Source organism: Condylostylus longicornis, unplaced genomic scaffold, assembly GCF_029603195.1.
Source record: "Condylostylus longicornis isolate FDR11 unplaced genomic scaffold, ASM2960319v2 ptg000153l, whole genome shotgun sequence".
NCBI classification, from domain to species: domain Eukaryota; kingdom Metazoa; phylum Arthropoda; class Insecta; order Diptera; family Dolichopodidae; genus Condylostylus; species Condylostylus longicornis.
Window position 1 is genome coordinate 658476 of NW_026578121.1, and position 23283 is coordinate 681758.

Sequence of the window (23283 nt, forward strand, 5' to 3'; positions counted from 1 at the left end):
ATTTTAATTTTAATACTATTAACTTTTAAAGTTTGTTCTGTTCTCACGAGCAAAAACTTCTTATAGAATACTCAAATTAAATTCTCTACAAGATTTTGTTAAAGATTAAGATTAAACATGCTAAAATTCTGAAAACTTTTTTTTAGTCAAAATTAAATTTAATTTAAATTTTAAAATTAAATTTGATCTAAACAAATCAGATTTTTTGATTTAGCAAATTTTTTCCTTTAAATTACATAATTTAATTAATTTCATAATTAAAATTCATTCAAAGTTTAATAGGCGCTGTCAACAGAAATATGGTGAATTTAATTATTTTTCAATTATTAGAATATTTACAACACTACAGTTACATAACATAACACAATGTATTCAATATAAGTAAATTTTATTTAATTGTATTAATTTTGTATACAATTTATTGAAATTTGAATATTTTTAATTAATAATTATCATTTTTAAAAACTAAATAAAAAATTTTTTATAACAAAATGTGTTGCACGGCAATTGTAAAATGTATGGTGAAATAATTTACGTGCATTTTGTTTTTTTAATACAATATTTTTACATATTTAATTAGTTTTAATTATGATTAAAAATGAGAATAGATATAGAGTTAACCCTGCCAACTGTGTGCTACTCATGCGAATGAAGATACAATGAAGAGCCTCAATAATATACTTGGTTTTGCGAAATTACTATGTTTCAAATTCAATAATTTTTGAGATAATGTCAAACAACTTTTGTTCAAAAGCGTTCATGATATCTCAACAGCTTTTACCAAATTTTACAAAATTTCAGTACAGTAGCTTAAGTAGTTTCTAAACTACTACCAAATAACTTTTGAAATTGTATGGTAGTTATCACAAGAAGTCAAGATATTTCAACGAAATCTCACATAATAGCCCCAAAAATTATATTTTCTTGTGCGAAATTCCGATATTATCGCTTCAATAATATTTTTGATACGTATCGCACATGTGCTAGAACAATGACATAAGTCAAAATGAAGAGTCGCAAATATGCTTTGTAACAAAATAATATAGAAAATTTTTTCATATATACTTGTAGAATAGTTCTATACCAATATTTCTTAGCCTTCGATAGTAATTTACACTCAGTTATAAATATCGGAAGTCGAAGTTGTATTTTTGAGTTGTGTCGATATTCTTCGCAATGTGCGATATATAGTTTTAAATTTTTGAATTTGGAAAGCTATTTTGCATTATTTGCGTTATACTTGTAAGTTCGTTCAGTTTTTGAAGACAAAACGAACATCTATATATACCAAATTGTACTGTTAAACAAACCCGGTAACGTCATAATATAAAATAAGTACAAAATGATCTTCATATATGGTTAAACGCTGATATTTTATTGAAAAATGTTTTAATAAAAACTTGTTTCCTTAAAAGTAGTTTTTATTAAATTTTTAATTGTAGGTGGTAGAAATCCTAAAATTATATTTACACTCAATTTCTATAACAGTCACTCTTATTTCATATTTTCATAATTTTTCTGATAAAAATAAAATTAATATATGAAAAATACAATATTTTATTTAAAAGGACGTGGGTTTATAATTATATAGAGATGTCATTTTCAATTACAAATTTATTTAAATAAATATTTATACATACATACTTACTCACATACATTATTTTCATTCTGGTATGCTCGGTAATTCAGGTAAATATTTGAAATTATTGAAAGAATGATTTAAAATAACATTAAAAAATTATTTAAGAGAGAAAAACCAGAAATTTATATAAACCAAATAAAAATTTTTCAAGAGTTCAATGAAATAAATTCAACGAAAATATTTTGATGGTATACGAAAATTAAACACGATGGTTGAATGATAAAATTTATAAGAGTAGTCACAAATCAAATTTTATACACTAAAATATTTGGGTTATTTACAAGTAGTGGATTATTTCAAAATTAATTTTATGACACGTGCTCCAATTTTTCATATATCAACATTTTTTTCATATTTCAGGAAAAAAAAAATAAACAAAATAAAATGGAGAAAAAACCACTAATTTAAATAAAATGTAGAAGTGTTTAAATTTTTTTTTGCTTTTTTGCTTTTTGCAAATTTAAAATAAGTTAAAATTATTTAATTCGTTAACAGGGTTATTAAATTTTAACGAGTTTGTCGTTTTTTAATTATTCTTATTTGATTGTAAGTAAATCACTAGATTCAGACCATGGTAGTAATTCCATATTGTTGGAAACGTAGTTTTGAAACCTTGCCTTAGATCACTATTTAAATCTACACCAAATGTAATAATGGCAATAATAAAATAGCAGCCTGTTACCCATTTTTTAAATGTCAAAAATTAGCATTATGTTAATTTACGTAATATGTAAACTAATGCATATTGGCAATATTTGTTTCTACAAACAAGTATTGCCAATATGCATACAAAAATACAAAAATAATTTGTTTTCAAAAACTTCATTTTTTTTTTTGAAAAATGTGTGTTAAAAAGAAATAAGGAATAGATCTACTAAGTCAATGTACTAGTTTACTAATTCAATACTAAATATTTCCTTTATCGGTAAAGTACTCCAGAAGAATCTAAAAATGAGAACTAAGCTATTTTTCAATTTTGGGTAGAAATTTTTTTTGTACCATTTTGTTGTACACTATTTTGGTCTGCATTAAATAAGACGCGGGTCAATAAACATTCTTTTTCTTCTCCAGGGCGCTAAAGTTCTTCAAGAGCCTTGGCCTCCTCTAAAATTCGCTTCCATACAATTCGATTTTCTGCATATTTATCCAATTATTAAGTCCTAACATCTGAATATCACTCCTTAAATTGTCAAGCCACTTTGCTCGTGATCTTCCGACTTGCCGTTTGCGGCCTTTCAGATAACCATTAAATATTTTACTCTTTGGCCTTTCATTGTCTGCTCTGACAACATGACCTAGCCATCTAAGATTTGAAGCTTAATATGGGATATCATTATACAGCGTTTTACATTCTTCCTTGGTACGAATTGAATAAGTACCATCAGGCTCTCTCTTGAGGTACTACTAATTGAGCACAAATTGCTTATACGTATTTGTTTTTCCACAGTGATATAAAGAAGTTAACTATTTTTGATAACATCAACCAATTTAATTTAAAATAGGTGATTTTTTAAAGAAATTACCAGAGTAGTACAAATTTTAACTGATATACATATTTTTTAGAAAAACATTGATTTATATTATGAAATTTAAAATTATATAACAAAGTAGTTGCTCTTAGTTGAATGATTCTTAAACTTTTACGTATACGATACATACATACGTATGTGTTTAAATATAATTCATTATTGCTATTCAAAAAATATAATTATATCTAATTGAAAACGAAACTGTTATAATACTTAACATTTAAATTTTGTAAATATATGTACATACATACATAAGTTTGTAATTTGTCAAGTCAAATTGTACTTCATTTTATACATAAAATTTTCAATTGTCAAAAATTTCTTTTATATTGTTATATTTTTACTTTATTTATTATACTCATTAGAATTTAACTATATTATTACGTTTTGTAATAGTATAACTAGCTAACTAGTTAAATATTTAAATATTTAATTTTATACCTTTGCCCCCTCTTTCTATTTAATAGCTTGTTTACCTATATTTCATTTTGCGAATAATAAATAATGAATAACAAATGTAAGTATGAATGTTTGTACATAGTCTAAGCGAGAAAAAAAAATTTAAATAACAAAAATCGCAAATAAATAAATAAAATGAATTGAAACTATTAAAAGAAGCCGCATATTAAACGTAAATTTATAGATTCTCATGGTTATGGCGATTTTATAATACTATACATGTGTTACATTTGTGTATTATTATAAATCTATATAGAATAGGAGAGTGTATAAATGTACCTGTCTGTATCTTTAAATCTTTTTTTTTTGTTTTATATTTTGCCGTTTATATGATGACAATCGTCAAATATACTACACAAAATAAAATAAAAATTAAAAATAAAAATAAAAATTTTTAAATACAATATCAGTCGGTTGAATCACGAAAAATCACTATTTTTTCTTTATAATATACTAGTACTACAGAGAATATTTTAAGAACCGTAAAGTCTAGGTAAACGCAATTGATAACCAAAAAATAAAATTTTCGCATAGTGAAGCCGAATATGTATTTGCATCGAATTGTACAAAGGTTTATTAGAGAAATTTATCTAACAGCAAGTACTCTGCTTATGCATCAGAACGCCGTTATAGATCTGCTCTAAAATCGAGAAGTTCTTGGAGTAAATAAAGTTACTCTGGCTGCTTTTATGGATGTAGAAATCGCTTTCAACAATACTCGTACCTCAATTATGGTCGAATTGTCGCCATATCGCATGGTTGTGAGCATAGCTGTGCAGGTAATTCTAAGCGGTATACGCTGGTTGTGAACTCCTGGGGGTGTCCTCAGTGTGGTTAATAGTTTGTTGTGTCATCTGCGCAATTATGGCTTTGTGGGTTAAAAAATGCGGAGGATTTGATCTTTATTATGACGTTTGAGCCGAATTTCCTGCAAACGGCTTGCTATTTAAGCCACCCATGGTTTGCGGAGGCGATCAATTCTTCTAAAACTAGAATTGCGATCTTCACTAGAAGGAAAAAATTGGATGTTGTGCGATTTCTTACGCTCTTTGTGTAAGAGATTTATTGGGATTTCTGACAGCGTTCAGGAACGATTTTGTAATTATGTGAAGATTATAAAACTGGTTAATACTTTAAAGACGGTGGGATGTTTAAAAAAATAAGGTTTATTGTACGACAAGGTGTTTTGGAATTCAAATTCAAAATTGTAGTAAAAAAGAGACAAGGATATTATATTATCAGAGACAGGTTTTTGTTCCTTAAATCCCACATTCGACTGTATTACTATTACAAATCATATTATTATATTCTTATATGCACATACCTATAAATATGTATAAATAAATATAAATTTATATAAAATCATTTTCATTTTTAACATTTCAACAATAAAAAAAAAAATCACAAATTAAAAAAAAAAAAAAAGCAAGCAAAGCGAAAAATGAAACACAAAATAAACAAGTTCTTAAAGCAAAAATATCATTATACACTATTGATGTGCACAATTTTTTTCACAAAAAAATGTATACTCGTATGTGTGTGATAATATAATAGTGTACATAATGATACAAAATTATTATAATAACAAGTAAAAACGTTTCAGTCGGTATAAACCGATTGAATTATACCCTGCACCTTTCGTTATTATGTAGCAATTACACGAACCCGTGAAGTCATTCTATAGAAACTTCACGGATATGTCTGACCTATAATTGGACATCCGACTGCCAAGTTTCATGAATCTGACTTTATTATTTTTCCAAATATTAAGAAAAAGCTTTTAGGCTTGTATGGTATCTACTCGAACCTGTCAAGCAATTCCACCAAAAGTTCAGAAATATATCTGACCTGTAACTCGGCATACAAGTGCCAAGTTTCATGAATCTGACTTTATTATTTTTCCAAATATTTAAAATAAGCTTTTGGAGTTGTATGGCAAGTACCCGAACCTGCCAAGCAATCCCACCAAAACTTTAGAAATATGTCTGACCTATAATTGGACACACGACTGCCAAGTCTCATGAATCTGACTTCATTATTTTTCCAAATATTAAGAATAAACTTTTAGACTTGTATGGCAGCTACTCGAACCTGCCAAGCAATCCCACCAAAACTTCAGAAATATATCTGACCTATAACTCGACACACAACTGCCAAGTTTCATGAATCTGACTTTATTATTTTTCCAAATATTTAAAATAAGCTTTTAGAGTTGTATGGCAAGTACCCGAACCTGTCAAGCAATTCCACTAAAACTTCACAAATATATCTGATCTACAATCGGACACACAACTGCCAAGTTTCATGAATCTCACTTTATTGTTTTTCCAAATATTTAAAATTAGCTTCTGGAGTTGTATGGCAGGTACCCGAACCTGTCAAGCAATTCTTCTAAAACTTCAGAAATACATTTGACCTATAATTGGACACATGACTACCAAGTTTCACGAATCTGACTTTACTATTTTGCCAAATATAAAAAATTTGCTGTTGGAGTTGTATGGCAGCCAACCGAACCGGTGCAGCTATCCCATTATAATTTTTAGAGCATGTGTAGAGTATAATTGGACACATGTATACAAAATTTTATATTTATAGCTTTATTAGTTTTCGAAATATTTAAAATAAACTCCTTGAGTTGTATGGCAGCTACCCGAACCCGTTGTCCGAATTAGTCCAATAACAATAGGGTTCGTCCTTGGCACAAAAGAAAGAACTTGTGAAAGTTTGGTGTCGATAGCATTATTCGTTTTTGAGTTATCGTGCGATCGGACGGACGGACGGACGGACGGACGGACGGACGGACGGACATGTCTAAATCAACGCAGAATTTTACGCTGAGCAAGAATATATATATATGTCCATACCGCAGATGACTCCTTCAAGTAGTTACAAACTCCATACCAAAGTTAATATACCCTTCACGAAGTGCAGGGTATAATAATGTACTGTGTGTAAAGCAAAGTGGAAAAGTTTAAGTATATTATATTGTATATATGTACATTATATGTATACATACGGTACTTTGTACATACATATATAATATTAATATTTATAATAGATATTGATATTATATATATATATATAAATATATGTTTGTATTGCTCATTTTGTACTACTCTGCTCTTTAAATTATTTTATTAAATATATGTGTTTGTATATGTGTTATATGGCATAATAAGTTGTGTATATATGTATATGCATATATGCTTCTCTATACATACATACATATTTATAAATCAACTTTATTTTTCATTTTCATTTTTACTTTTTTTTTTTCTCATTATTTTATATTTTGTATATAAATTTAATAAATTTGCGGCCGGCAATTCAGTTAAAGCGTATAACCACTTCAATAACCATAAAGTATTTTTTCTATTAAATTGATCAATTCCAATATTCGCAGTTGTTTTTCGAACATCTAAAAGTAAAGACTTAAAAATAAAATTTTATTAAATAGAAAATAAAAGTAATTATATTTAAAATTTTATTTTGTCTCTTATTAAAAAGAGAAAAAAATTAAAAATTTTTTAATTTAAAAAAAAAATAGTAGTCAAAGCAAAAATTGTATTTGAAATTTGAAAATTAAGAGTGAATTGAAAAAAAAATATTTTTATATTTTTTTCTAAAAAAAAAAATTTTGTTTTTAGTATTCATTAATTATTTTTTTTGTTGTAGGTTAAAAAATTGTTATCATAAAAATAACTGTTAAAAAAGATAAAAGAGAAGTGTTCAGAAAATAAAATATTCATAGAAGAAAATTTAAAAAAAAAAATAAAATAAAAATGAAATTCTTATTGGGATTAATTGCTACTTTAATGATTGCTACATCGATAGCAATTCCAGGTGAGTTGAAAAATTTTATATGTGTTTATATTTTGATATTTTTGTGTCGGGACTCTGTGGCCTTTCTCACGTCGACCCATTGAATTTTTTGTAGTTTATTTTGATATTGCACGATGTTAATTGTGAATCATTTTTATTTCAAGAGTAGGTGTTTTTTTTTTGGCATAGCAAAATACTTCTAATGACCATGAAATAAAAAAATATAATATCAATGAAATTAAGTGTTAATAACATAAAAGTGTTGTTATTTTGTATATTACTGTCTAAATAAATAAAAAATATACGCAAAAATATTTAATTTTAATAAATGCATAATATTCTTCGCATAATTATTTTGAATTTCTATACTGACAAAAAATTAAAATTTAAGTATTCACAATAGCATATATATAAATATTGTATATAGCATTGTGAATATTAAAAATTAATTCAATTATAAATTTAATTTTTATTTAATTGATATAATAATATGAAATAATTATAAAAATTACAATTAAAAAAAAAAAATTTTTTTTTGTGTCAAATGTAATAATCGTCAGTAATGCAAAAATGGTAATCGTCTCTGTATTTAAAAGATTTTATGTAATTTTCTTTTAATTTATAGGTATACCAATATAATTATTATTGATAATTTCAATTATTAAATAATTTTCATTTTAAATATAATTTTAAAATTTACCAGTATTCGAATCTTAATATTAAAATAATATTAAATTCTGAGAATTAAATATACATTAATATTTATTATATGGGGCATAATATTATTGTCAGCAACAATTCGTTTTATATTGCAATTTAATTTATAAATTCATAATTATATTATACGAATTTAATTCTTAATAACCTTCAATTTTTGAAATTTATTATGACAATGAAAATAAGTAATTCTGTGTATTGAGATTTAATTGATGTCAGAATTAATTTTCACAAGAAATACAAATAAATTAATAAAATAAATTTTTATTAAATTTTTATAATATTAAATTAGTTAAAAATGTATTGTAAGAGAATTAATTATTGATAATAATATATTGAAGAAACGATTGAATGAAGGTGTCATTTACAATTTTGACAAAAATGAGGTTATTGCATAAATAGAAATTTTATATGTTTATTTTTCATATATCAAAGAGCCGTTTTTCGAAAAACGACTCAGTTTAAGAGATAGTTATGTCACACTTTTGAATAAAATTATTTTGTTTTGAAAGTAGGTTAATTTACTCGAAACTTTAAAAACTGTAGTTGACACATTTATTCACTCGTGTCTTCAACTATTTTCCTATAAAATAATAATTTTGATTAAAAATATCAAGAATTTAATAATATTATGCAGTTAAACAAAATAAAATATTCTGAATTAAACTCGTTAAAATTTTTTTTAAATATTTCTCTCTCTCTCTCTTTAAAAGATCAGCTTTAAAAAATCTATATAACATTTTAAAATTCAGATTAAAAATATTTACACATTTATTATAAGCGGATGAAGTGGAATTTTGTTTGCTTCTTTTTTTTAAACGCGACCGGAAAATGAATCATTTTATAGTTCAGGTGTTGATTGTTTCATTAATTTTATTATACATTCATTTATTAGTTTCTAATATAATTGGTATGTGTATAATTAATTATAGAAAGTATTATACATAAAGCTCGTATATCTATGGAATTCCATTATTTAGTTTAATAAATTCAAAATGAAGAATCTAAACAAATTGGAATGTTCTTCTATAATATTTTCAATTAGAACAATAGCGTTATTCTAGAATTGTTATTCATAACAGGATATAATTTTTATACCCGTACGAACGTATTTATTCGAAGGGTATACTAAATTTGTCTTACCATTTTTAACGCTAAGAAATAATGGTCTGATGTTTTTGATCAGCGTCGAATTCTCAATCGATTTAAAAATGTCTGTCCGTCTGTACGTTCCAATGTTAACTCAAAAACTAATTGAGCTTAGTTTTCCAAATTTTTACAAATGATTTATTATAGTAAATACCAGAACCTTATTTAAATTGGATACGATCGTGGTACTAGTACGGGTAGCTGCCATACAACTTCAAAATTTATTTAGTTATATCACAGAAATTACAGAAGCTATGGTACTGAAATTCAACTAAATATATTATTATGTTTATTATACTTGATAAAAGTGGCTCAAATTCCTTGATTTCTCCTGGTAGCTGCCATACAATTTGAAAAGTTATTTTTCTATATCTTAAAACCTGTTCAAGCAACAGTACTGAAATTTGGTAAAAACAAATATGGTAAAATTGTAGCTATAATCGTTAAAATTTGTTTAGATTTTGTATGAGCACATGTGATAGCTGCCAAACAATTCCAAAAGTTATTTCACTACATTTCAGAAATTATTTAGCGTATGGTTTGGAAAATTTTGCACAAACAAATTTGGTGCGATGTGGCCGGCCATAATTTTCAGAAAAACTATTTTAGATTCTATAGGTTGTAGGAAACTGTATGTCAATTATTTCCGGAATATAAAATAATATCAAACATGTAATAAATTATGAAAACTTTCTTGAAAATCAATTATACTATTATAGGGTTAATGAAAATAAACAATAGAAGATTTAGTCAAAATGTTGAAAAATTCAATAAAAATTAAAATGAATATAAAAGTTTTACGGTTATAAGTTCTTTATATTGTTCATAAGCCATTTTCTACCTACATTTATTGTATTTATATATTATGCATGTATATTTTAATTAATAATCAATAATATCCGCATATTTCTTATATCATTTAGAAATTATAGCAAATTAATTTTTTGATTTCCTATATTTAATTAAAAATTATTCCAAATTTCTTAATAATTTTTTAAGTATTTCAAATTAAAATAAAATATTATAGAATAATATTGTTATATTGTAAATTAAAATATTACTAAATTGCATACAGATTTCGAATATATTCGAGAATAGTGTAGGAAGAAAGTTAAAAAAATATTAAAATTAAATAATTTTTCTCTAAAGTAGAAGAGAAGAAGAAAAATTTAAAATTAAATCCGGTTTGTATTATGATTTTAAGAATCCAGTTAAAACTAGATTTTAATCTAAAAGCGAATTTGACATACACACATACCCACACTTTAAATGCATAAATATCAATTTTTTTTTTTAAAAAAATAATCTCTAAAAATAAAAACCAGTTAATTATTCTTAAATTTTCAAATTATTGTTGTTAATACAAAAATAATAACATAGATGGCTTACCATAAAATTTTAATGATGCTGAAAATTAACAAAAATTTAAAGTTCTTGAATAAGGTGCAAAAATAATTTTTAAATAAAAAATAATATTTGTTATGAGTCAAATTTTTCTTCAGCACGCGCTCTGTCCCGCCCGGTTCGGATAATTTATTAAGTGTTTAAAAGTATTTTTTTATAGTAAGGAATGTTACCTAACGTAAATAAATAGCGAAAAATTTCTAATTGTTAGTCAAATAAAATAAATTTCAAAATATTCTAATTCTAGCAAAATATTATTTATTTTACTAAACGTTTATTTAATTTTAATAAAAATTTTAATTGAGCGAACTGACTACTATGTATGTATTGTGTATAGTAAGTAGTATAGAGTCGTGACTATGCGATAATTAGGGAAATTTATTTTTGATTTGAATAATTACTTAGCACCATTGCTAAAAATATAAATAAGAAATATTATTAATATAGTAAACAGTTTTTAAAGCCAATTATTTAGTAAATAATCAAATTTTGTAAATATACAAGTATTAAAGCTGTTTTGATTTGAGTTATTCTTGTATCCCTGCCAAAAAAAATGAATTAACTCAAAAAATTTGATTTTTTAAGCTAACAATGTTTTAAAAAATTCATTTTATGCATTTATTTACGCTATAAATTTTATAAAAGTTAATAAACTCCCAAATCAAGGGTTGTGATTTTTTTTTAGCAATGTTGAAGACATCAAAATTGTAGAAATTTTGAAATATAAATAATGACATTTTAATGAGGTTTAACTCTGACATTAATTCAAAAAACCTAAATAATTATTACCTAGGTATAGGAACTATGTTAACAGAGTCTGTATAAATTTACTACTCCGTTTGTAACACTAAAAAATGTGATTTTATATAACATAAATGCATTTTTGCTTATCAATTATTAGATGTGTATATATTTACGTTCTTGCTCGTCTTCATACTAAAAGTTGATTTAATTAGTCTAAGTTAATCTGTTGGTTTACGCATAAACTTAAAAACAGCTTTATATGTGAGAAGAGAGAAGGCTCAATAAATTATAAAACATTGTTTCTAGTAATAACCAGTTACAAATTAATATAATTTTATGTTTGAGACAGTGAGCCTTATTCGAATTATAACTTCATATGGAATGTGGTATTCCAGATGTCGAATGACATGAGACAAAAGATTTAACATTAGAGACAGCTCTTCTGTCAACTGTTTCTGATCTCTTTAAATGTCACTTTTATACTTAAAATGAAGAATTTAATTATTGAATAATTTATGTATTACATTATAAAGTCTATTATTTCTTGTAATTTCTTCCATTTTTTTTTTTTGTTAAAACTTACATTTTTCTTATGTATATCTTGCTTGTTACTTGCTAAATACTTTTCGAAAAAAATGCCGTTTCACTACGCCATATATAACATCAGAACAACAATCGGAATATGACTGAAACATATGTTTTTCGATATTATCCAACAAGTATCACTTCGATCGCCAGTTCGAATGTCAAATGCAAGTCGTAACAACATTATTGTCGCTCTACTTCGGCAACTAGAATAAAACTCAGTAAATAATGGAAAATGCTTAAATTGTTTGAATAGCAGATTTTGTTTAACACAAGAACCAATTTATAAGCAATGTTTTCAATTTAAAAAATGATAACCGTGGTAATATAAAATTTTCATAGTGTAGGATTGTTCTCATATGCAACTACAATGAAATCTTTCATATAATAAGTTCAGGTATTAAAGATTTGACACGGTGAACTCAGCCTTTCCTCTTTTTTTTTCTTCTATAAACTTATACATATATTCCATATGTTAATTAAATATGGCAAAAAAATTTTCATAACTGTAATCAAAGATATCAGACTTTATTATTTTTGCAAAAATTTTTAAAAATCTCTATTGTGTTATAATTGCACAATATATTTTTGCCAATCTATGTTTTGTTTTTTTTACATCCTTCGTCTTTGATTTATTGTTTATTTTTTTTTGATATTGTCACTATTAAACTCATTATAAAACAGTAAAATTATTGAGATTTCAGGGTAGGGTTACAAAACACCTATATTTTTTTTCTAGATTTTTAGTACACATAGATGTCTTAGTATATGAGTACAGAGCCATACCTACATAAATAATGTTGCATGTAGAACCACAATATATTTTTTAAGGTTTGTCATCACTTTCACATAACTAAAAATCATGTACATTGCAGCCTACATAAATACAGAAACTTCCAGGTAAAAAAAAAAAGAGTAAATAAAAAGAAGCATTTAAAAACGTGATTTGAATTTTTAATTCTATTAAAAATTTTCTTAATGAATAAAACAAACACAAAAATTATTGTATAAGAAAAATAAAGAATGGTAACTTTTGAATGATTTTTTAAAACATTCATACAAATAGGAAGCGTATAATTTTTTTTTTTGTTAAATCGAAAATTCAGGAGAAATTTACAAATTCTACACATTTTTAAAAAAAATTCTTATATATAGTATTTAAATGAAACGTGTTGCAAGAATAAAAATATTATAAAGGTTGATAAACTCTCAAAGTATAACAAAAAAATCACAAAAATAGTAAAAATTTTTAAAAGATTTTTATAGTAGAAAAAAAAAATTTGTTTGAATTTAAATTAGAAATTTAAAGTAAAAAAATGTAGGTGAATTTGCAATATACTTAAGGGTATAATTTTCATTTATAAACGTAACGTGTAATTTTATAAAATAATGCACATACAACTTTAACATTCTTAGATGCATGTTCAATATGTATATTGCATATAACTCGTTAATTCGAGTTTTGTTGAAATGTTGTAAGTGCCAATTTAACACATATTGGAATATTGCAATTATAGATCATATTTTATTGTTTAAAACATTCGTATTTCTAGAATTAGTTAATCTCCAAATAATCAAAGAGAAGAAGAAAAACAACAAAAAGTTACAATATTCAAAAATTCATAATATTAAATTTAATGATGCAAAAAATATGAAAATTTTCTAGAATTTAAATTGCTTATTCTGAATATTGACCTAGTTGCATTGCATATAAAAATGAAATTTTTCATACATACTTAAGTAATTTTCTAGCACATGTAAAACTAATAAAAATTTATGACGTATAATGTGTACTTACATACCTCAATGTATAATTCGGTTTGATAATTATATTTTTTGTTTGAAGATTTTTACTACAAGTGTGGCAATTTAAATGGTGAATGAGTAAAGTTGGTTTTTTTTTCGAAAAGCGTTTGTGTACGTTTTGTAAGAAATTGTGCTATCCCCAAAAATGTTTGCATATTATGTTTACTTTACTCTTGTGCATCGTTTTTCCACATTCCAATTATTTATTTAATAAATATTATAATTTTTATAATATAAATCTATTTATGCCATTATATATAAAAAAAAAAAAAAACTTTAAAAATCGGCTTAAAATTTTTTAGTACTATGACTGTGATTTCCGTTATTTTTTCATTTCAAACCTAATATCGAACGACGGGTTCCATACTAAATAAATAGTGCTTGAGCATTCTAAATATTAAAGTTTCGAAATATTCATACCGAAGACTTACTCGAATTCTGAGTCAGTAACTGATTTTAAATCCGATTTCGGCCCTCACATTTCGTGTGATTTCGACTTTGTCTCTAACAAGTAAAAATATTTTGAAACTCATACTTCGCCTCTGAATTCGCCTTTCATGAAATGCGGTGTGGCGGTTTTAACTTCTTAAAACTATATGATTATATTTTCCTTTTAAAATTTAAATCAGTTGGTTAATTAAAAGATTTCTTAAATCAAAAATTAACTAGTTCTTGTACACAAACTCGAATGCAAACTCGAACAATCAAATGCAAAATATAAAATTAATAAAATTTTAAGAGAATTTGGCGCAAATTTTCAGCATTATAAAATTGCAAAAATTTAAAATTCTGTTTCAGGTTATTAAGTTTAATAACAAAATGCTTATTACAATTAACTCATACATATATATCCATATATATATATATATATATATATATATACATACGTATGCAATATGAACTAAAAACAAAATTACAATTTAGCGTTATTTGACCTGACAGTCTCAAATATTAAGATATTTTTGTTTTTATTTACTTGTTTTTTTTTTTTTTTTAAATGCTATAAATAATCAAATTAAAATCTCAAATTAACATTTTTTGTAAAATTTTTCTGTAATTGATACCAAAAAAAAAATATAAGTACAATGTAAAATGAAACGTTAAAAAATTCAAAATAAATGAGAAATAAGTGAAAAAAGCAAAAACAAACAATAATTTTATCAATTATTGTGTTAATTATGGCGATTATACCGTTGTTATTATACCGTAACGCTACTTTGGTAGGTAGTTATTTTGTTGTGTTTTTGTTTTGTATTTGTTGTTGATGTTTATTAAAAAAAATTATGAGTTTTAAATTACGTCCGTTATTTGAGTATGCGCGATATGGGTATAGAGATTGTGTTATATAATATAAAACGAAAATTGATAGAGTTGAGTCCAAGAGTTCACATATAATTTCGAAGACGTTGAGATATACTTACAGAAATTTATATTACGTAATTGTAAGACTAGTATTTAAAAAAAGAATTGTAGGCAGGCCTGTCACTTGAGCTGAAGTAAAAATATCAAAATTGTAGAAACCGTAACGATGCCAAAATTAGATTGAAAAAGTAGTATAAAAGTGGCACAGTTTATTTCGTCAAAAATATTGTTTTGAAAGATGAGCTAAACACAGGTCTATTTTAATTAAAAAATGGCTTTTTTAAACATAAAATATTCAATTAATTCATTTATATATAAAAATTGGTTCTTTTCATTTAAAATTTAGATTAAGTAGCACTTTTGGAACTAAAGTAGTATTGTGACTAGATTGATATATCCTAACACTGAGTAGGATTAATTTTGCTCAAACATTTGTCAAAATCTCCATCATCCATTTCAGTAATCTTAAATAATTAAGAGTAAGAGAATGTCATTTTTGAGTAACCTTGAGTGAATGTCATTTTTGAGTGATGGTATACAATTTCATATAATGTATTTACATATTCTCTGCAATTTGCAATTTCATGCTACTGCTATTGTATTTGTGTACTATTCAATATTTGCTTTCTCTTTTGTGAAAACTCTCTCACTTATCTCTAATATTATTTTGTTGCTTTTTATCATTTATAATCCAATACTGTTTTTTTTTTGCTTATATAATAAAGAAGGACTACCAAAAGTTTTCAAAGAAATAACTGCAATATTTAAAAAGAATTTACTCTAGTATACATAAGTGTCTATATATATAAGATTGTATTCATATGCACAACGTTGATATATTTATAGAACACTTTTTATAGAGTATATGCATAATTCTGTACAGATGTAAGTCATGTATGATATATTATGCATATATGTTTATATATAAGCAAATTTAGATCTCTTTTATGATAGTTTCAACAAGAATTTATTTTAGTTTGTAAAATAAAATTTAGTTTAGAAAGCATCATATGAAAAAATATAAAACTTGTCAAATGTTACTAAATCTTAACTATATATGCATATGTATGTAAAAATTTAGTCGCGTTAAATGATAAACTTTTAACTTACATGTAGTTGTACAAAGAAATATATAGCACGATTATAGATCTATTGTATATGTATAACACTAAATATCCATTCACGTTTATGTATATGAGTAACTCACTTACCTGCTTTGTATGCGTCGGGATGAAGTGTTTTTGAATAAATTATTAATTTTAGAACTTCTGAATTTCTAAAAACAATTTTAATTCAGAATTTCAAACTAATTTTATTGTTATTAACTGATTCGTCTCTTACTAATAAAAAAGCAAAAAAAAACTAAAACTAACTATTATATTGAGAAAAAATGGGCTTTTAAAGAGCATATTTCCATTTAAAAAATTAAACTGGTTGATATGGAAAAAATATCTAAAAATTAAATTTCTGCTTTGATAAAATTTCAAAATAATCTTAAATATGAGAATGTTTGAACACATTTCATTTTTATTAGAAATACGAATAAGGTGAATTGTCAACTTCTCATTCAATTGTGAGTTGAATATTGAATTCATTTAAAGCAAAACTAAACTAAAACAAGTAAAAACGCTTCAGTGGTTATAAACCGACCGAATTATACCATGCACCTTGACAATCTGAGTTTAGAATTTGTTTTTGAAATATCTAGAATTAGCTTTCATATCAAGTACTCGAACTTGTCAAACCACTCTATAGAAACTGCATGCATATATCCGACCTATCGTTAGGTCATACAATTGGCAATTTTCATGAACCTAACTTTATTTTTTTCTCAAATAATTAAAATTTGCTTTTGGAGTTGTATGGCAACTATACACCAACCTGTTTTGTTCAAATTCGTCTCATTACAAAATTGTAGTCATCCTTGACCGAAAACAAATAATTTGTGAAAGTTTGGTGTAGATTGCGTTATTCGTTTTTTGGCTACCCTCATGAATACCTTCATGAAAGTATATTTTTTATACCCTCATGAAGGTATTCATGAGGGTATAAAAAATATATTTTTTTACAATTTTGGCAATATGTTCAGTTGTCACTTTATTATTGTTAGTATGGTAACACTTTTACTGACAACATCATTGTTAATTTTCTTTATAATAAAAACTTTTTCAATGCAAAATTTTAATCTGATTTTCAATATTGTTATAGATTTTTCATATGGTTTTAGAAGTTCTAAAACTTTTTATTTTGTTATTTTTAAATTTTCCACCTTTTATTATTTAATTTTATTATATACATATATATATTTTATGCAAATTGATAAATTCGTGAAATATTTTATTAGCTTAATAAAGAAAATTTTATAAATTAAAATTGACATTAAATTTTGAAGACTATAAAAAAAAAACACAATATTTTTTCTAATTAAATTAAATTTTCAGTTTCAATCATTTAAAATTCCATTAAATATTACATATTACTGTAAAAGTATGACACACCTGTACACATATACACAAATAAATAAAAGAATATTGCATTTTAAATTGTCAACACTGATATTATAAAATATGAAAATTAACAGCTATTACGTGTCAAATAAATTTCCATATTTAATTTATATATGTTGTATGTATGTATGTGTTAATGTAAAATAAATTTTCTAAAATAATGAATAAATTCAATTTTTAAATATTTACATATACATATGAACATATGTAAGTACATCTTGTGAATTTTAAATCAATATTACATAACATCATTAGTCATATTTAGTGTTAAAAGACAACAACAATATTATTACGTAAAAGTTATCACTACTGTATATAATTTTAATTAATAAGATTTAATAATTACGATAGTACATTAGATAAATATTTTTGTTAATGATTAAATTCTTGGAATTATTTATTAGGTATTCATGTAATTGATAATTCTTCAATTAAAAATTATTGAGATGCGGTGATATGTACGTATACTCACATGGATGTTGGCATGTGGAAACACTTACATAAGTTATAATTTATGTGCTTATAGTATTGCATATGGTTTGTGATTTATGATTTAAAGAGTAAAGCTTAAATTACATAACAAGTCATACATTAAATTTGTTCAAGCAATGACAAGTAAATTCATTTTGTAAAAAAATATTTGAATAATAGAAATTATTTTTGCCGAAAGTAATTCTGAAAAGATTCTGTTAATTTAATTAGGTTTTGAAAATTTAGTTTTGGTATTAATTGAGCTAGATTTATTAGGTTTTTAAAGAATGCAAATTAAACTATGTTCAATTGAACATTTTGACACATTTATTAATAGTTATTAGAATTATTGATTTAACTAAATCAATAGAAGCTTGTAATATGTACCAATCTAATTTTGTCTAAATCTGGATTATCATGATCTATCATGATCTGGGTTATCATGTAATCACGCGATAGCAAGTACCATTAACCGTTATTGTCAGACCACCTACATTTTCGTAGAAGAATAGTCCGATGATGCCTCCAACCCAAAATCTGCACTAAACAGACACACGTTGAGGATGAGATTGTTGGTCAACAATCATTTGTGAATTTTCTGAACCCTATATGCGACAATTTTGTCGATTAACAAAGCCATCAAGATGAAAATGAGCTTTATTGTTGAAGATGATTTTTTTCGAAAAAGTTTTATTATTTACAAAATATTGGCCAATAGGAAAAATGCGTTGTTCTTTTGTATAGCGTTCCAATTTTAATAACCCTGAACTGTCACGCTGTATTTTTTTTTTGATAGGCGTATTGCCTTACTTTTGTTGTTTAATGCACAAATAGCGCACAATTCAAATCTTGCATGAATTTTGGATCACCCTTTATTTAACTATTGTATGAAAATATAATTGAATATAATCAAAGCAAAAAATACAAAATAAAAAATAATAATAAGATGACCCCATATTTGTCTCTATAATTTTATAATTTTATAATGAAAATAATTTAGAATTTGAAAACTTTGAACTTTGTATCTCACCTTTACTTAAAAAAATCTTGTGCATGCATTAGAATAAATTGAAATCAATTTAAAAGACAATGCATTGAATGTATTATGTATGTATATGTATGTATATATATATTTTATAAACAATAAATCAAGCTTATTGAAATATTTAAGCGCATTTCCGTAACTGCTTACGTGTTATAAATTATATTTAAGAGCATACATAGACGTATATAATATGCAACAAAGTATATAATACGAGTATAAATGTTACGTAATTTAATTATTAAATTAAGCCTTTAACTGAGTATTCGGTTTTCGTTCGTACATGTATGTGTAATTGTACGTTCTGGAATCTAGGTTATTAATTTTCAAAATTTGTGAAATAGTATCAAAAATTTATTAGTCTTAGTAATTATTTATATTAGTCTTCAAAAACAAAATTAATTTCGGCTTTTTCATGATTTTCTAATCGTTTAATTGGTAAAACCAGAAAACCTGTTATTGAGGTTATGTTGCAGATTTTACTTTATATAATGTACTATGTACTGAATATTAAAACTATAAGTATGTTATATAGAATTCTTAGTTTTGTATTTCATCCCTTTTATATATAATTCTTGTTGTAATAATTGCAAAATTATATGTCATTTTTACATGTAAAAAATTTGAAACGGCGGTAACAGTGTATTGCGGCGACGACGCATAATGTTCTATCGTGCCTCCCCCCTCCCATGTGTTGAAAAGCACGGAGAATGTCCTACAATACCCGATCGAGACCCACACTCTTGATGAACTCAAGCAATTTGTAAGGCCCGGAAGACCGTAACATCGCCGCTGTGAGAACGCAGTCGTGAGGGCTTGAATAAAAATGACTATTATTTGTAGATGAAAAAGAATGGGTAGGGTAAGATGAAGGGCAAGGAAAAAACAATATCAGTAGTACGAGTATTAATTTAATATTAATATGTAAAATGTTATAAATTAAAAAATTAAACAACCAAAACCAAACGTATATAACTACTGCACGGTGAGTTTATAGAAAGCTTCACATAAACTAAGAATAAATTAAACAATATCAATGCTACCGTAAAGTCTGGCCTCAAGCACTATACAAAAGCCAATGAATACAAGTTTATTTCGTATAACATAGGCATCATTGGTTTATATACCCGTACTATGACGCGGAATATTGTTAACCTTAAGTTTCTGGAATTCTCCCTGTAAGAAATACGACCTAATAAAACCAGAACCGTCACATAACTCTTACATTTATAAGGGGACAAGCCAAATGGATTCGACCAATCAATATCACGAAAAATAAAACGAAGTGAGCACCTCAATACGATCTACATCAATATTACGGATACAAGAACAGACTACATATGCGAACTCTAAACAGGGCCTCTCGAACATTTATATGTCATAACTTGTACACATAACTTAGAGCTTGTAAAAAAAAGTAAGGTAAAATAGATTCTTAATGGTATTTGATATTTTTTGTGTATTATAATAATTATTTGAAGATTATCAATTTTTGTGTGTATATTATTTTTACATATTTAAATAATCTCGTATTTTTATTTAAATTCCAAGAATTAAAAGTAGATTTTGTTATTTATATTTTAAAATTATTTCTTGAGAATTAAGTAAAAAATAATGTTAAATTAGCTTTTATGAAATTTTGTTGTTTTTTATTTTAATTTTTAATTTTTCTGAAAAAAAAATTATTTATTTCAGATTAAAAAATGGAAACAAATTTATCAAAGGTCTTATGTCAAATATGACAACATATTGACTTTTTGTGTTTTCTTAAATTTAATCTTGAAATATTGAATTTGTTGTTGTTTTTTTTCTTAACATAATATAATTATGTATGAAAGGTGGTTGTCACAATGATTTAAATTATTGGTGTAGTTGTAATTTCAATAGAAATTATTTTCATGAAGAATATATTAATTTGTTGACCGGTGTTGAGTACAAGTAGGTACTAATAAAGAGATTTAAGAGACAAGCAAATCATGTATATAGTTATTCTAAGAACAGATCTATATGTAAGTATATGTAGTATACGAGTATAAAGGTTAAAAATAATTATTAAGAAATTAATTTCTAAGAAAAGCACCACTTTGATTTTAAAACTTGATAATAGAAATCAAAATTATAAGATTATTATGGATGGTTTATGGATTTAATTAATCACAGTGAGTACGTAAAAGTTGTCTGTAATCTAATTTGTGCTATTTTATAAAAAATATAATAAATTTGAGATGATCATTAAAAGATTTTTAATGATTTTAATAACGTGTAAAAAAGAATTTTATAATGAAATTTCCGATTACATTCATTTTAATTAAATTGTAATTGAAAGAAATACAGAAAATAAAATATTATAGGTTTTTTTTTCTAATTGAAAAATTTAATTATGTATTTGGTATATTATAAAAATTTAATATGAATTAAAATATATTAATCATATATGGGTTATTCCACTCTTTGACGACCATTTCTGATCATTAATTTTGTTTGAAAAATACTTTGTTTTGATTAATTTTCTAATTTTGATCTGAGTTTTTCGCCAGATAGACCACATTATCCCACATTATGTTATGTCAAATACATTATGTTATGGCATAATGAAGGTCAGAATACAGGGCTCTTCTTCCTTGTAAAAAAAAATCGATAGGTTAGTAACGTGGATTTGTGAGTAAAGACTTTGCACTTAACCAAAACTTTTGATTTAGCATTTAAATATCTCTGAAACTAAAAAAGTCTTTGGAATCATTGACATACTGAAAATACAAAGTTCTACCTGTCATATTTCCTATGTTATACATAAAAATGTAAAAATTAGACGATTTTTGTATATTCCAACTTTGAGGCCCCATAACTCGAAAACAAGGGTCAAAAAAGAAAAATGTCACTAGTTGTTTTTTGTTCATGTGAACTCATTCTGTCACTATGCTTCGGGAATACCATTAATTCTTGGGTACCCTGTATATGGTAACATAGTGGAATTTGTAGTAACAGAAGTATGCAATGCAATATGAATAAGTATGTATGAACATATATATAAAATTTATTTTTTGTTGCAATATTCTCTCACCATTTGATTAAATATTTTTATCTGAAATATTAATAAAGAAAATCCAAAATCAAAATAAAAAATAATACAAAATATATCACTAAAATTTCCACTCTGTTACAGCAAATTCCACTTTGTTACTTGAAAAAAGTAATAGATTGAATGAGAGAATATGTTTTGATCGATAGAAAGTATGTAGAATAACCAATTTATTATATGCTCTTTGTTCATATAAAAATATATTTATAACATAATTTTAGAAATTATACTAAAATATATAAAATGTGAAATATACAATACATATACTTGGTTTGCACGTAAATAAATATACTCTTGTATATTCCATTAAAATAATAATACTCGTACTTATGTTTAAAAATGTAAAATTTTAGGAAAATGTTATACTTACTAGTTTATTAAATTTTTGTTAATATTTTCATTAGTTCTTGCATTCATTAAATTTTTCTGAGAAGAAAAATTTTCTGAAAAAGTATATTATTATATTATATTATTAATAAATAGGTGTACTTGTAATAATTTATTTAATTAATTTAAAATTTCTGAATTAAATTGAATAAGATAACCATTTGTAGAATATGTATAATAATTTTATTATGTAATTTTTGTTTTTTTCAATAAGTTTAAAATAAAAATAATTTTATTGTAATGCTAAAAGCTTTTAAAATGAGTCTAAATATTTAACATATAATGAGAAATTTGTAATTCAAATTTAATTACAATAAAAATCTGTTATATTAAGATTATAATATTGTTATACATATATACTTATAATATTTCCTATATGTAAAGATACAGAATAAATTGTGTTTTTCTTAATTTGAGAACGTAATTATTAAGTACGAATAATATAGTATGGACACTAATTTATTGTATATGAGCCCAAATAGAATTTTAATGATAGTTTACGCTTTGATTCATTTGATATTATGATTATATGTGTTTTTTTTTTAATTTAGGGATCTATAAGGCAGATTATTATA

The 23283-nt window shown here is 24.7% G+C and overlaps 1 protein-coding gene across 2 annotated transcripts in view; it reads left to right on the plus strand.

Annotated features, from left to right (window-relative positions):
• Nucleotides 1-6948: 6948 nt before the first annotated feature.
• Nucleotides 6949-23283, plus strand: part of LOC129615876 (putative uncharacterized protein DDB_G0282499) — a 37366-nt gene continuing 21031 nt past the window's right edge. Inside the window, exons 1-2 of one of the 2 annotated variants that reach the window (XM_055531280.1) lie at nt 6949-7057; nt 7309-7476. In XM_055531280.1, coding sequence (XP_055387255.1) covers nt 7416-7476 — 61 coding nt within the window. In that variant the 5' untranslated portion in view covers nt 6949-7057; nt 7309-7415. Of the gene's footprint in view, nt 7100-7308; nt 7477-23283 lie in introns of both variants that reach the window. The other variant, XM_055531279.1, reaches the window with a different exon arrangement.